The sequence below is a fragment of the Apodemus sylvaticus genome, chromosome 3 (assembly GCF_947179515.1).
Source record: "Apodemus sylvaticus chromosome 3, mApoSyl1.1, whole genome shotgun sequence".
NCBI classification, from domain to species: Eukaryota; Metazoa; Chordata; class Mammalia; order Rodentia; family Muridae; genus Apodemus; species Apodemus sylvaticus.
The window spans coordinates 58,787,543-58,802,247 of record NC_067474.1 but is presented as its reverse complement, the minus strand read 5'-3'; the positions used below and the strand labels follow the sequence as shown (position 1 = coordinate 58,802,247).

General features: G+C 53.4%; 1 protein-coding gene across 1 annotated transcript in view; it reads left to right on the top strand.

The window, feature by feature from the left end:
• Nucleotides 1-14,705, top strand: part of Shb (SH2 domain containing adaptor protein B) — a 107,300-nt gene that overhangs the window by 72,017 nt on the left and 20,578 nt on the right. Inside the window, exons 3-4 of the mRNA XM_052176420.1 lie at nucleotides 1,759-1,974; nucleotides 11,926-12,097. Coding sequence (XP_052032380.1) covers nucleotides 1,759-1,974; nucleotides 11,926-12,097 — 388 coding nt within the window. The remainder of the gene's footprint in view (nucleotides 1-1,758; nucleotides 1,975-11,925; nucleotides 12,098-14,705) is intronic.

The window sequence follows — 14,705 nt, the reverse complement described above, 5'->3', positions numbered from 1 at the left end:
TAGTGGATTTGTTTCTCATTCAGTCTTGCTGTGTTTAGCAGTTATTATCTTGGCAAGATAGTGGCATCTAGAATATTTACAAAAATTTCCTTTTTAAAATGAACAACAAATGCTTAATGGTACTGGAAAGAGCCAAAGCCATGAAGTCAGGATGGGACTTGGTCAAGTATTGGTACACAGGCTGAGAATCAGTACTGAGGAGCCATGCACAGTCATTGGCCTGTTCACCGGGCATCGGGCGAGGGGCTGTGTCATCTGGTTGAGGGCCTTGGCTTGCAGAGCAAAGATCTGAAGTGAAGGCACCAGGCACCGTCACCCACACGTGTTATAGCAGCTGTCCTGACATACAAGCCTCCAGTTTGGAGCATGCTTCACACATGCGGAGCACATCCCTGCCTCCACCCACATCCCTTTGTAGGCAGCCTACTGCCACTCCCTCCTTGAACCCGGAACCACAGCACAAGAGGAATATCCACATTGTGAAGCATTACTCAGCCTGAAAACAAATGAGGTTCTGCCACGGGATCCCACTTTGAAAACTCAATACCATGTGCAGTAAGCCAGCCACAGCAGGCTTTACTTATGGGAGGTACTGGCCAGAGTGGTCAGGCTCAGGGAGAGAGGGAGGAGGGAAAGGTGGGAGGGAGGGAGGAGGGAGAGGTGGGAGGGACTTTTCTAAGGGGTGGGGAGCCAGTGTTTAACGGGTACAGAGTTTTAGTTTGAGAAGATGAGAGAGTTTTGGAGATGGATGCTGGTGACATCTGCACAAGGGAACGCACAGTTGTTACATATGTCATTACCTATGAGTGTGTAAGTACAGGCCCTTGCCTGTAATCCTAGCCCTGAAGAGGTTGAGGCAGAGGAGTTGGGACCCTTTAATACAGTACATGAGTTCAAGGCTAGTCTGGACCACGTAGATGCTCCACGGGCTACATTGTGAGACCCTCGAAAAGAAAGGCAGGCAAATGGTGAGCTTATTGTGTCTGTAATGGGGCCTCGGCCCACACTGGTGAGCCACTGGAGATGCCACCCCCCCTCTGCTCCAGAGCTGTCAGCTCCAGGGCTGGCTCTCCCCAGTCCCCAAGTCACTGTCATGGTGATATAGGTGTGTCGCCTCCTAGAAATAGCAACTGAAATGTCTGTCAGGGATGGATCACTGATCAGGTCACTCTGTCATCCTCCCTAAAAGAAGTCAATTCCTATTCCCACATCTCCAAATCCCTGGCATGTCCACTTCCGTCGGTGAATGGGTTCTAGGGTGTGGATGTGCCGGGACACATCACTCAGCTCCACGGGGTTGAAGAGTAGCCTGGCAGGACCTCTCCAGGAGAATCTTTGCATGTTAGCTCTTAATTTAAGTTCATCTCTGAGCCCGGTGGGAACAGGAGGGTCATATGACCCAGTGTGGCTCTGTGCAAATGGGATTCAAAGATGGCAGCGGTAAGTAAGGTGGGTCCGTAAGGTGGATCTGTTCAGAGGACTGTTCAGAACCATTTCCTGCTCACAGCTGGCCCAGTCCTTGAGGACAGATAGATAAGAAGACAGTGAGAGCGAGGTTAGTCTGTCAGGTTGAGCTGCTGTTAGGTTGACTGTTACAGTCTCGGGAAGAGGGCTGTGGCAGCCAGGAAGAGGCCATCTCTGCTGGCCCCACCTCCCTGGCTAGCTCTGACCTCAGACCTGTTCCCTGGCGGGGACCATGCATCCTCAACTTGATTGCACATCCACAACTTGTCTCCTTCCTTCCTTTTTTGCCTGCAGAATTCCAGAGGCAAGAGAGCGTCCGGTCACAGCACAAAGGCATCCAGTTGTATGACACCCCATATGAGCCCGAAGGCCAGAGCGTGGACTCAGACTCAGAGAGCACTGTAAGCCTTCGGCTGCGGGAGAGCAAGCTGCCCCAGGATGACGACAGGCCTGCCGATGAGTACGACCAGCCGTGGGAATGGAACCGGGTCACCATCCCTGCCCTGGCAGGTAGGAGCAGTGTCCTGCTCGGGAGGCAGTGGTGCTTGGCACCACTGCAGTAAACAGACAAGTGGGTCCAGCCTGGCCAGGAAAACACTGGTTGAGTTGGGCTGTTCTTTTTCTTAATGGCACCACAAAGAGAATACTGAGGGAGTTCTTGAGAAACTCCAGCCTGGCATTGAAGCTGCCCGGTCCAGTCTCACCACTTTTAGGGCTGGCTCCCTTGGGCCTCATGAAGTCTCAGTCTGCGGTTTCTGCACAGCCCTCAGGGTCCCTGGGAGGAGGCAGTATAAGATGGGGGAAACCCAAAAAAAAAAAAAAAAAGATGGGGGAAACCCAACACCTGCCTGTGGTGCTGACTCATGCTTGGGCTCGTGGTGTCTGGGAGAGCTAGACTGGCACCTCATTCCTCAGCTTGGTCTAAGACCAGCAGTGTCAGATTGCCTGTGAGTGCTGGCCACCAAGCCTGCTGGCCTCGGCTCGGCTGCAGGGACCCACATGATGGAAGAAGAGAATTCTGATCTCTACACATAGGCCTTGGGCGCGCGCGCGCGCACACACACACACACACACACACACACACAGCATGTTCTGCTAGATCCTACATGATCTGTGTTGATGTTCAGGTGAGAAGCACTTAAGCAGTAGGCCATCATCTCTCTGAAGGCTGGCTGGCTGGAACCTGCTCACTCCTGCCTGGAGAGTTAGAGCACTGTCTGTGTAATTGGCCTCAGGTAGAGCTAGTTGGCAGTAAGACTGACAAAGCTACCCAGTCTGCTCCTGGTTCTTGTCACTTTTATTATCATTGGTGTCTGTGTCACTCAGACTCTGGCCCTGCCTGGCTCCCCAGTCTCTTGGCTTTACAGGTCCTACTCTAGAGCAGATCTGTGCCCGTCCCAAACAGCTTTGGGTGCCTTCTCATTCCCTGGCACGAAGGAGGAGGCTGCTGTGAGCGCCAGCCTTCTGTCTGTGTCCTCTCTCCAGGCAGCAGTGGGCGGAGGCCAGTAGGCCACCACTCAGGATGATGATGCTTTGTAGCGCCTTGACTGGGATGCAGGGCACAGTTCCCTGCTGGGTGGCTGTTGTATCAGTGTGCATGCATACCGTGAGTGCGTGTGCAGGCATGCATGTACAGGTGTGTGCACTCATGCTTCTGCGAGACCCCTGAGTGTTCAGGGACTGGCAGTGCTGCTGAGGCCTGCTGTTACCGTGGTGTCTTGTAACAGCCCCAGATTTTCTCAGGTCTCAGGAGCTCCCTAGGGAACAGCTGTGTAAGATGACGTTTGTGGAGCAAAGCTGCCCCTTCTCGCCACTGCTCTATTTTTGTGATTCTGCATGCTCAACCTGGAAAAACTGGTGGTTTTCCAGAGAAACACCCCTTTCTGTGTTTTCAGATTCCCAAAAGGCTTAGACGGCGGAAAGGCTGAGACTAGACCCAGAGGGTGGTCAGCATTCTGGAGGAACTTGACGACAGAGACGGACTTTCCAGCTTTGGAGGCCCCATAACTGCAGTGAGGGAGGTGGGGAGCAGAGACTCACTCTACCCCAGGAGCATGGATTGTAGGCAGTTCCGGGCGCGTGCCCATGCCCCTGGAATCCCAGCAATGCCAATGAGTGTAGGCAGGGAGGCTGCTGGTCCCAGTCTGTGGAACAGAGGTGCTTTATAGCCTGTAGGATGCCACCCTGCTCTTAGCTGGGGACTACAGGCCCTTTTCAGCCAAGCCCCCAGCGCGCGCACACACACACACACATACACACACACACACACACACACACAGTGTATATGTGTCTGTCTGTCTCCCTCTTGTCTCTGTCTCACTGGGAACTTAAGTCACAGGAGGAGTCCATGGTCATTCTGCAACTGTATAGAGAATATTCTAAGAGGATGCGGTGACCCTAGCTCCCAGGGAATGGGAGTCTTCCTGTCCCTGGGGGATCTGCAACACACATCTCAGTAAGGATTAGAACTTGGGGAGTTAGACAGGATCCCCCCAGCTGCTTAGTGAGCCCTTGGTGCTCCTTTCCTTCTGGGTGTTGTGAGGTAGTGAGGTTGGTGGTGCAAGATGAGCAGGTCCTGCACAGAAGGTGGCCTGAGACTAAGGTTTGGATGGCAGATACCGCCGCTGTCACACCTCTGAAGGGATTGTCCCTGCCTGGGGATTTTGACCGCCTTGCTGGCAAATGAGCCCAGCAGTCCTGGGAAGCCTGGGTGAGCTTGCAGAGCCTCCCATCCGGAAAGCGTGATCACATTAAGTATGCACCTTCTGCATGCATTGACTCATTGTATTCTCATGGCCGCCTTCGTTCTTTTAGGGAAGCTAGGCTAGGTTTCCATCTTTCAATACAAAGAGGACCTTGCATGCTCACTCTCCTTGTCCTGGAGAAACTGAGGCAAAAGAGAAGAGACCCACACATGACCTTGTGACAGAGCCAGTCAGGCTGTCTGTGGGTGTGGGAAATCTGTACCCTTTCACTTCCCAAATAGAGAATCTGCAGTTGGGTCTAAGAAACAATCAAAGCACCTGATAGTGTAGGATCTGTCAGCGGCAGCCGGGTGGAGGGCACGCCTAAGAAGGGAGCCCGCTGGGCCTCTGAGAGACAGTTACTTCATTTGTGACTCAGTGTCTCAGGGTTGTCTCCCTCCGAGGTACTTTACAGTGCCCTGGGCTCTGCCAGAGGCAGAGATGGGAAACAGACCGTGACTCAGATGGCTTACGTCTCAGCAGCTGCTTGGGGCCCTCGTCTGCGGCCCATACCAGCTCCTGGGCACGCTGGTCTGCCATTGAAAGTTTAGGTCAGTGTGTCTCATCTGTGGCCCGCCAGCTCACCTCCCCGAGTCTGTTTTCCCATCTGAAAAGCGGTGGTTTTCTTAAGTCTTGTAGCCTGGGCTTCTTGGAAAACCCAGTGAAAAACAATGGATTTTCATACAGAAATCTCTGGATGAAAAAGATACTGTGAGCCCTAAAGGGTTGTGCCTGTGAGGTTTATTACTGGAGTTCTGGAAGGGCTTGCCAAATTAAATAAAGTTTAATTTAATATAAAAAACAGCACTGCATGAAGAGGCACTTAGCAGCCCTGGAGGCCTCGTTTACGAAGCTCGTTCCTGATTCTGCCTGGTAGTGGGAAGCGGGCACGGGAGGCCTGGGAAGCAGCTCTACTGTCCCTGTCCCTCCATTACCCAGCCCTCAGTCCTGCTCACCCCGCCAGAGGCTCAGGCCAACCTTCTGAGTGAAAGCGGCCTCTGCCCCTCCCTGGGTTTGAAGTGATGCCTTTGGCCTTCCTAGAATAGGAGTTTTGAGCTTGAGCTGCAGATAAGCCACTGCAGAGGTGTTACAGCACCAGGCGCCACCTGAGTCCTGACTGTGTGTGTCGGGGTATGAGAAGCCACAGTTCTCTGGAGGACTCCACGTGGAGAGCTTCCGGTTCACTCCTGACATACTGGGCATCAGGCGAGGGGCTGAGGGAGCCAAGAAGGGTGTCACAGCTTACCTCAGGTGACACCAGTGTTGTGAGCCCTTCCAGAAAACCTCCCCCCAGCACGACGGTCCCCTCTCAGCCTCCCGTCATATTCCTGGGCGGTCTGTTCCAGAACAGCCAGATGCACAGTTGTCATGGTAATCTTATGGGGTGCTAGCGCTGTGCCCCTAGATAGCCCCTCTGAAGTTTTGACACCTTCTCAACATTATCAAGGGTGTTTGAAGGGACAGAGAAAGGGAAAGTGATGTCTTCTGTGTGACTGCTTCGTAACAGTTGAGAGTCATCTGAGCCAGTTGACTGATTTATTTAAAGGAACCCCAGTATGGTAAGTGGGGAAGGAGGAATGGACAGGAAGCTAGCTTTTATTGGGCAGCAATTACAAACCTGGTTTGAATTAACCCTATCAAGCCCTGCCGTGTGGGTGTTGTTTCGCTGTGGTATCAATTAGTACTGAAACTCAGACCGTAAGCGGCTCACCTGCGGTCACACAGCGGTGAACTTGGGCCAAGTGCCTTCACCACCGGCACGTTGGCCTCATCTGGGAAAGGTGTACTTGAACCTGGTGCAGGGTAGCTTGGGAGGTCCCTGAGGTAGAAGCAATTGCTCCACTTGCTCTTTGGCCTTAGTATTGATCTGGTCATTGCCCCCACAGGTGCAGATACTGTGAAGTCAGTACTCTGGCTGTGTGCTCTGGCCATGACTCACACTAGCTGCTCCTTGTGCCTCCTTGGGGACCCAGAGTCTGCAGAGGGTCCCACGGGGAGTCTCAGACCTGGCCACGGCTCTCCCCACACTCCAGCCATGTGCTGCCTCACAACAGGCTCCCTTGAGTTCCAGAATGCCTCCTGTCTCCTTCATAGCCTCCCAGAATGCCTTGGGCCTGTGAGGAAATTAACAATTGTGTTGTATGGGAAACTTTTTGCTGTGTAATGAGTAACAGCCGTAATTAATGTTTAACATGCAGGTCTACCAAAGGAAGTGGGGGGCAGGGTTAGAGCTGTGAGGATCTCTCTCTCTCCTTTAGCTAAATATTGAGGGACAGGTTTCTATGATTGGTTTTTCTATCTGACATATTTATGAGTTCATTTATTAATCTTAAAAAAAGAAACCAAGAGCATCAGCTCGATCATATGCTGTTAGAAGGGTCTCTGCAAATGTCTTTTCTTGTGTGAAATTCAGTGAGTGGCTCAGCAGGTCAGAGATCGCCGTGGGATGGAGACTGTGAGCAGCATGAGGTAGAAGCTCTGCCCGCCCTGTGCACAGGGTCCTTCCCTAGCTCCAGGCCTGGTGCCCAGTGAGTGCTGGGAAGTATTGTGTAGTTACTGAGTTAGGCCTGGCCACAGAAGTCCCACGCACTCCTCCAGGCTAGGCTCTACCAGTGGCTGTGTGGTGGCAGGTACTTGGTGCTCTCATCCCTCTGTCTCCTGGCCACATGAGGCCAGAGGAGTCTGCAGCGGGAGGTCACTTTCATGTGGCCACTGGCCTGACCTCCTCCCTTCCTGCCTATGTCTGAATTCCCTCTAAGAAACTGAAAGTGTGTCCTTCCTGTCTGCAGAGGAAGCCACTGCTCAGAGCTGTGTGAGAGCTGTGTGTGGCCAGCACCAGCTGTCTCTCGCTCCTGCATTGTCTACAGTGGCCAGTGCATAGACACACACGGTGGGCGGGAGCTTCCTCCAGCGCCCCGCCTGGGCGGCTGCTCTTTACACTAGCAGATGGAGGAGCAATCACTTTCTCCGGGCTCCAGGAGTCTCGTGGGTGTCTGCAGGTGAAAAGGTTACAAATCACAGGGCCTCAGCCTTGAGCGATTCCCAGTAGCAGGTGACAGGTGAACCCAGCCCTGAGTCCTGGAAGGAATCAGGTGCTGGGGCCATGGTCTGCATTCAAAGCTGCCATTTGTTGTCAGTGATAAATTGTGTCTTTTGACCTACAGGATGAGGGTGACACTAGGCACTAAAGTTGGGCTGTGAGTGCCTAGTGGGAGGTGGCTGTTGTTGCCTTGTTGTTACTGTTGTGGGCTCTGATATCTGCTGCACTGTAAGGAGATCTGTGCTGAACTTGACTCAGACTGAGGAGACCCTGGATCTAGCTCCATGGTTCTCATCTGTGGAATGAGTTGTGGTGAAAAAGACAGCTGCTCTCAGCTGAGGAACCCCCGGTGCTTCCTAGGTCTTCTGCGGTCAGCATTCAGCTCTGCTGTCCATGTTTTCTCTAGGGGCACAGTCACAAATCAAAGGACAGAGGTGAGCACCTTCTGCCATCTTGTATTCACCTTCCCAGGCCTGGTATAACCATGTGATTGGTGTTCCATTGAGGCTCAAGGCCTACCTCTGAGCCTTTCAGAGTCACCATCCCCCATCTTAACATCTTGTCTTCACACATCCTATGAGGCAGCAGACCTGCCGGGGTCAGAGGCCTCTTCATGATCCTCGGCATCTGTGCAATGCAGGTTCTCAGAGTCAGTGGCGTAATGTATATGCAGGTTTGGAACACTGCAGCTGAGGCGTGTGCTACCACAAAACGGAAGTTTTAGTCACGAACAAGCGCTAATTGCATTGGTACGAAGGTTCATAGCCTTGGGCAGGTAGGCCACCCCACCTCCAAAACCAGTGTACAGTCTCCCTCCTCTGCATGCTGACACCCGCCTGGCTCTCGGTGGCATCCAGCATTGGACGCAGAGTCCTGCATGAAAGAGGCGTCTGGACACGTTGGCTCACCTCTGTCTCTCTCAGAATAGTAGGACACCAGTGATCAGGCCACAGACCCATAACAGGCCCAGCCCCTCCTGTGCATCCATGCTGTTTCCTGAGAGGGCTGGTCCTCAAGCCTGGTCTGTCACAAGGAGGCCGAAGGGATCTGTGGCAGCTGAGAGTCCCCTGTCAGTCCCTGCACACCAGTTCCCCCTCCCCTCCCCCTCCCCTCTGCTAGTGGCTGCTCCATCCTGTGCTGGAGAACAAATGAGCAGAGGCTTCCTCTGTTTAGAAGTAAGGGACAGGATTTCGAGAGCAGTGCCCACCCCACCTGGGAAACCAGGTTAGAGGAGGCCCCAAGGCTGCCCAGTAGAGCGCTCAAGGGCCGAGGCCCAGCCAGCAGCCTGGCATGGCAGCCTGCAGCATTAGCTGAGCCAAGTTCTGCAGCCACACAGGCCTGGTCTGTAAAAACCAGGATATAACAGCACCAGTGTCACAGATGAGAGGGAAGGGTGCTCCCCAGAGCTGCTGTAGTGTCCACCCGTTTGTGCAAAGTACAAACCATAAGAATGAATAAAAACACTTCCAAGAGGGACTCTAACGTGACTGGGACTGTCGAAGCAGTTTGGTTCATAAGGATGCTCGCTGCCACTAAGCCTGAAGCCCTGATTTCAGCCCCTTGAACCCCAGCACAGAGCTGGCAGAGAAAGTCCAGCGTGGGTGTCATTTCTCAGGGGTGAATAGAGGTAGAGCCCCGCCTGCCGAGCTAGGCAGAGACTTACTCTTCAACAGGTTTTGGTCATCGCCTATACACCATCTCCCGTACACCATCGCCAGTACACCATCGCCCATAAACTATCGCCTGTCCAGATCTTGCTGTGGACAACAATGCAGGATCAATGCAAAGTCCTATTGAAGATTCTTGATTCTGAAGTCAGTTCTGATATAAGTTATCTTTGTGACTATATGAAAAGGTACATCCCCCACTCGTGAACGTGACAGAAGAGGGGTCTGCCACAGACGGAGCTCCCGCCTGAACCATTTCTACAGCCCTTCACTACTTAGGTGGTTATTAGCAGATGAGACCTTTGAGCATGGAGAAGTTTAAAAATATTCTGGTGTCACAATGAGTAATGACGCGGTAGGATGAAGGCCAGGTGTCCCCAACTCTCGGGTTGGGCTGCAGAGCTGCCGTTGCTCTCTGGCCTGCTTCAGTCTGTGGGACGTTCCTTGGAGCCAGATGCACAGCCAAAAGGGACTGGGCCGAGACCATCTGGTTCTGTGGAAACTGCTGCATTCTTTCCAGCAGAGGCAGATGCTGGGATGATAGACAAAGCACTTGAGGGCTGGAGGAGGCAAAGGAATTCTACCTAGGGGCCTAGCGCAGAGCTACTCCAGGAGGGACATTCCAAAGGCTAGGCTAAGCCAACGCGAGGGCCCGAAGGCAGGTAGCAGGTGATGGATTCAGGGACCAGCCAGCCTCCGTGAGCAGAGCCTAAGGTGAAGAGGGAGGTCAAGCTGCCTCCAACTTCCTGAGGATCGTAAAGGAGTCCGCCTCTGAACCCAGGCCACTGGGGCAGCGGTCAAGGGCTCTGCTGTAGAGACTGCTGTTTGTGGCCTGCTCTGAACAGGAAGGAGATTACACTGAAGGAGCATGTTGGTTTTATGTGAGCTGCAACAGCCCATTGCATTTTTGTTTGCTTGTTTTTTTGTTTTTTGGATTTTTTTTTTCCAAGACAGGGTTTCTCTGTATAGCCCTGGCTGTCCTGGAGCTCACTCTGTAGACCAGGCTGGCCTCAAACTCAGAAATCTGCCTGCCTCTGCCTCCCAGAGTGCTGGGATTACAGGCGTGCGCCACCACGGCCCGGCCAATGGCATTTTCTAAGCATCCTCTCTAGGGTAGACTAAAGAGTAAATTGAGCGGATGAGGCTGGAGAGGGCAGAAGGAAAACCCTGCCAGAATCTGCTCCATGGGGCACTGGAAGGCTGGAAGGAGTGGACAGACAGGTTCCTGGAGCAGCAGACACACTCCAGGTATTAGAGCCATCGAGAGAGGCCAGCTCCTAGAGGGAGTTGTGGGTAGCACCCATGCCAGTCCTCGGAGGCGAGGCCTGTATATACAATGCCATTCAGATGGAGCGTCTGGCCAGGTGAGGGAGACCCCAGTTTCTGCCCACCAGACCTCAGCTTATGAAAAGGCAGATCAGGGTGAGCCTGACCCCCTGGGCTCAACCTCGCCCTGCCCACGGGCTTCCTCATGCCTACCAGGTACACCATGGCAGGAGTATTGTGGAGTTCAGTGCTCATGAGGTGCCTTAGATACCTCTTCTGTTGTTAGAAGGGCCCAAACTTCAGTAAATATGAGAATCAGGTTTCTAATATGGGGGTGGGGCGTGGGAACCACAAACTTCCAAGACAATCCAGAAGAAAGCCTAATAAAGTAAGTGGGGCACTTGGGCGATGAGCCCTGTGGCTGGCGTCAACTCTTGGGCAGACATTCAGTGCCAAGCTGAGGTGCAGACTTGCTGACCCTGAAGACACTGTTGTGCTACGTCCAGGGCTAGTCTCCATCCTGGGAACGGAAGTGGATGCTCCCTCTGTGCCCTGTTCTACACTGTGGAGTCTACATCGCCCTCCTCCCTCCCTCAGGATCCCAACCTGCTCCATAATTGCCTATCGGTGGGACTCATTAAGTTCTGTTCTTCGAACAACTCACGGAGGCAGCATCTTCTCCTCTGAATGCAGATATTCTTTTGAGGAATTGCATCTTTATCTCTTGCAGGAAAATCACTAAATTAAAAGAATTGCCATTTTAAATTGCCCATTAAAGAGAAACTTAATTAGAAGGGATGGAAGCAGTCGTGTTTGGAGCTTTTGTTCAGAGTCCCCCCTCCCCCCTTGGTTGTTGAATCGCGGCCCTTGGAGTTTGTATATTTGTGTTTTAGGTGAGATGATATTTGCCTAATTAAGCTTGCCATTCATCACCACCTGCTCTTACTGAAATCTATGGCTGCGGTAGTAAGCATGCCGGAGAATGTATCAATTAAATCAGTAAGGAATTACAGCGTCGGCCAGGACAGTCTTAGGTCTTATCTGATAGGAAAGCCTATTTTCCCCCCATTAGTTGTTCATTTAGTCATGTGTTGGGCACCTGTTACCTGCAGGTAGGTGCTGTGTAGGTGTGGGACAAGTGGTATCTAAGCTGTGGCCCTCGGGAGCCAGGCAAGGAACCTGGTGCATTGGATGGCCGAGGGGGTTCTGAGAAGGCATCCTGGAGAAGCAGCTTCTGAAGGGTGATTGGTGGAGCTGCGCCCTGCACCTGAGCAGGCAGCTGTTTACAGGTGTCTGTACCTGAGCGCTTGAGTCTCAGGGCGGGAAGGTGGCTCTGTGGTTAAGAACACCTGGCTGTTCTCCTAGAGGACTGGAGTTGGGTTCTAGCACCCACACTGGGGGCTCACAACTGTGACTACAGCTTTGGGGGATCTAACACTTCTGTCTTTTGTAGGCATCTGCAAACATGTGGTACAGGCATGTGCACGTGTATACACACACACACACACACACACACCGTCTTTTTAGAGCTTGGGTTCCTCAACCTTCCTAATGCTGCAACCCTCAGTACAGTAACTAATTTTGCTACTGTTATGAATAGTGACGTAAAAATGTGTTTCCGATGGTCTTAGACAACAGCTACGAAGCAGTCTCTTGCCCCAAAGGGGTCACAGGTTAAGAATTGCTGCTCTACGGGTGTGGCTGGGCCCCAGGTGACAGTGCCTTCTCTCCTCTCTGTTTTCAGCCCAGTTCAACGGCAACGAGAAGCGGCAGTCCTCTCCATCACCTTCCCGGGACCGACGGCGCCAACTCCGTGCCCCGGGAGGAGGCTTCAAGCCCATCAAGCACGGGAGCCCGGAGTTCTGTGGGATTCTGGGGGAGAGAGTGGACCCCACCATCCCACTGGAGAAGCAAATGTAAGCTCACTGGTGCTGTACCCTCTTCCGTGTCTTCACTGTAAGGACACAGTTGATCGCTGGCCCCTCGTGACAGAGGCTCTTGGGAGGTCAGGTTTCCAACTCCTGGCCAGACCTAGTCTGGTCACACCACGCTGCCACCCTGACCCTCAGTAGCTGGCCTTACGAGCTGCAAAGTGTTCAGTCATCTCTCATTTCTCATCCCAGTTGCTAAGTCTAAACTAAACCTGCCCTTGGCGTGGATTAGATTTCTTCTCTAGCTGGCGTGTGCTTCTGTGTTACATATGCCGGCGGCTGATCATCAGCTCAGGCCATTACACTCTTGATTCGGGTTTCCCAGTCTCTCTGTCCAGTCCGAGCCCATCCTTGCTGTCCTACCCCTCCTCCAAGCATTGTGCCAGGTTTGCCCTTTGGTTGCCTTTCCTCTTGACCACGATGCCAGCTCCCTGCTCAGCCAGGTCTGTGTCCTGCTCAGAAACCTCCTGTGACTCCATTACTCCAGGATGAAGCCTCAGCTCCCTTGGTTTCTTAACACATCAGTTCTTGGACCAGAGTGAGTTTCTCTAGGAGTGTCATCTGCTTAGCAAGTAAGTGTGCAGGAAGGGGACTCCCTTGCTGCCCAGGCGGGAGCATTGAGGCCCAGCCTCATACCCTAGACCCCCTCTCTCTGCTGTCACCTCCTTTTAGATTTCTCTTGTGCCCAGCCAGAGCACATGCCTGGTGCAGAGTTGGGTCTTTATAAAGTGAGAGATGGCTGATGTTAGCACAGAGTAGGTCTTCATAAGGAGAGCGATAGCTAGTATTGGTCGCTAGTATTACCAGGAGCATTCCTTCTTGTGTGTGGTGAGTTCTTACCAGTTCTCGCCAGTTCTTACAGGTTTGCAGGCAGTGTCCTTCTCCTGGGCCTCCCTGACCATTCATGCCAGAGGGTGCCTCTCACCATGCCTGTCATAGTTCCTCACAGCTCTTGTAGTGCTATGGAGCACGTGTGCTGTCGGGAATGGCTTCCTGTAGCTCTTCCCTGACCTTCCCGCTCCCCTTCAGCCCCGTGAGATCAGGGGTACAGTGAGTATCCACTGGAGAAAGCAGCTGCTGCAGGATGGGAGGCGTGACGTGCCTGAGTCTCCCTGATCCCTTCAGTCTGACCTGGCGTGTTCCCAGGGTGACTCCCTGCTCAGACCCAGGAACAGTAGGCCCAGCCCCCCACAGGACCACCCAGGGTAGCCTGTGCTCTACAGACTCCCTACAGGCAGGCTGCCTGCTGGCCTCCTGGCTCCTGATCCAGTGCCCTTTGCCCCTCTTCTTTGATCCTCCACTCCAGGCCCCTCCTTTCTTTCAACATGAAGTAGCCAGGAAGGGACCTGGCAGCCCTATCCTGTTTGCCACCCGAGACTGCCCTTAACGAGCCCCGGAGGCCCTTCTCTATCTCAGTTCCAGCCTGTGTTCAGGGTGGGCAGACAGTGCAGCACTTCCCTAGAGACCTTTCCTGCCTTCCCTGAGGACTGTTCAGTGTCAACTGGCTGGAAATTGTGTTCTTCATAAAAAAACGCTTTTGTCAGCTTGCTGGGGGGGATGTCACTCGGGCCACACCCCCTGAGCCTGCTCTCCCCAGATCTATTATCACCAACTTTGGTTTAGTTTGCCTGTTTCTCCTCAGGGCTGCATTGGGCCCTGGCATCTCTGGAAACATTCTCACTGTGGCTGCCTAAGCATCCCCAATCCATGGTTTTATGTCTGTGTAACCGTGGAAAGAGAGGCCGTGTCCCTGTGTCCATGCGTCACCCCCACTCCCACACACAGACACACACCCGGCCTCCTACCTCCGGCTGCTTCTGCTGCAGTGCTCCTTTCGTGGGCCCAGCATAGACACAAAGGAGTTTTTTGACTCCCTCCTCCTGTCAGTGAAGGCCTTTGCTGTCCCATTGAGACTTTGTCGCCAGCTTTCCCAATCACAGAAACACTCATCCTGTGGTCAGTGGGGGCCGTATGCCCTCTGTGCCACATGTTCCTCCTCTCTGGCTCACATTGTACCCAGAGATGGGATGCTGTGACCCTCATGTGCCCAGCTAGTGCCAAGACCATTTGGCAGGAGCAGGTTCCAGACACTCTGTTTCGGATTAGAGAGCTGCCCTGTGCCCCACCCCTGTTAGGCTTCCTGTCAGCGTGCTCTAGAAGCCCACTTCCTTGAGAGAAATGCTTGGGAGCCCCTGGGCCGTGCTGTCTGCTCCTGGCCCCCACCCCACCCTGATCTCTACTGCTTTCCAGCCTATGACCCTTTCACACTTAGACTTTCTAGCTGCTGCTCTTCAGACCGTCTTTCCCCTCCTCCTTCGGTCTGCACTGATAAATCCCTGTCCCCACAGGCTTTCCTGGTCACCGTGCCTAAAATAGTCCCAGCCCTGTGGCCTGGCTTCACTTTCATCTCCCTCAGCACCTGTCACCACAGGGCCAACTTGATGAGCACAGAGTATCTGGTGCTGGACTGCATGGGCCGCCAGCCTTCCGTGGGAAGGGACCCAGGGGTTTCCACCAGGATCTGACATGTGGCAGACACTGGCTGAGCAGCTGTTAACCTCCTCACAGGAGGCTGAAGCCAGCAGCTGCTCCG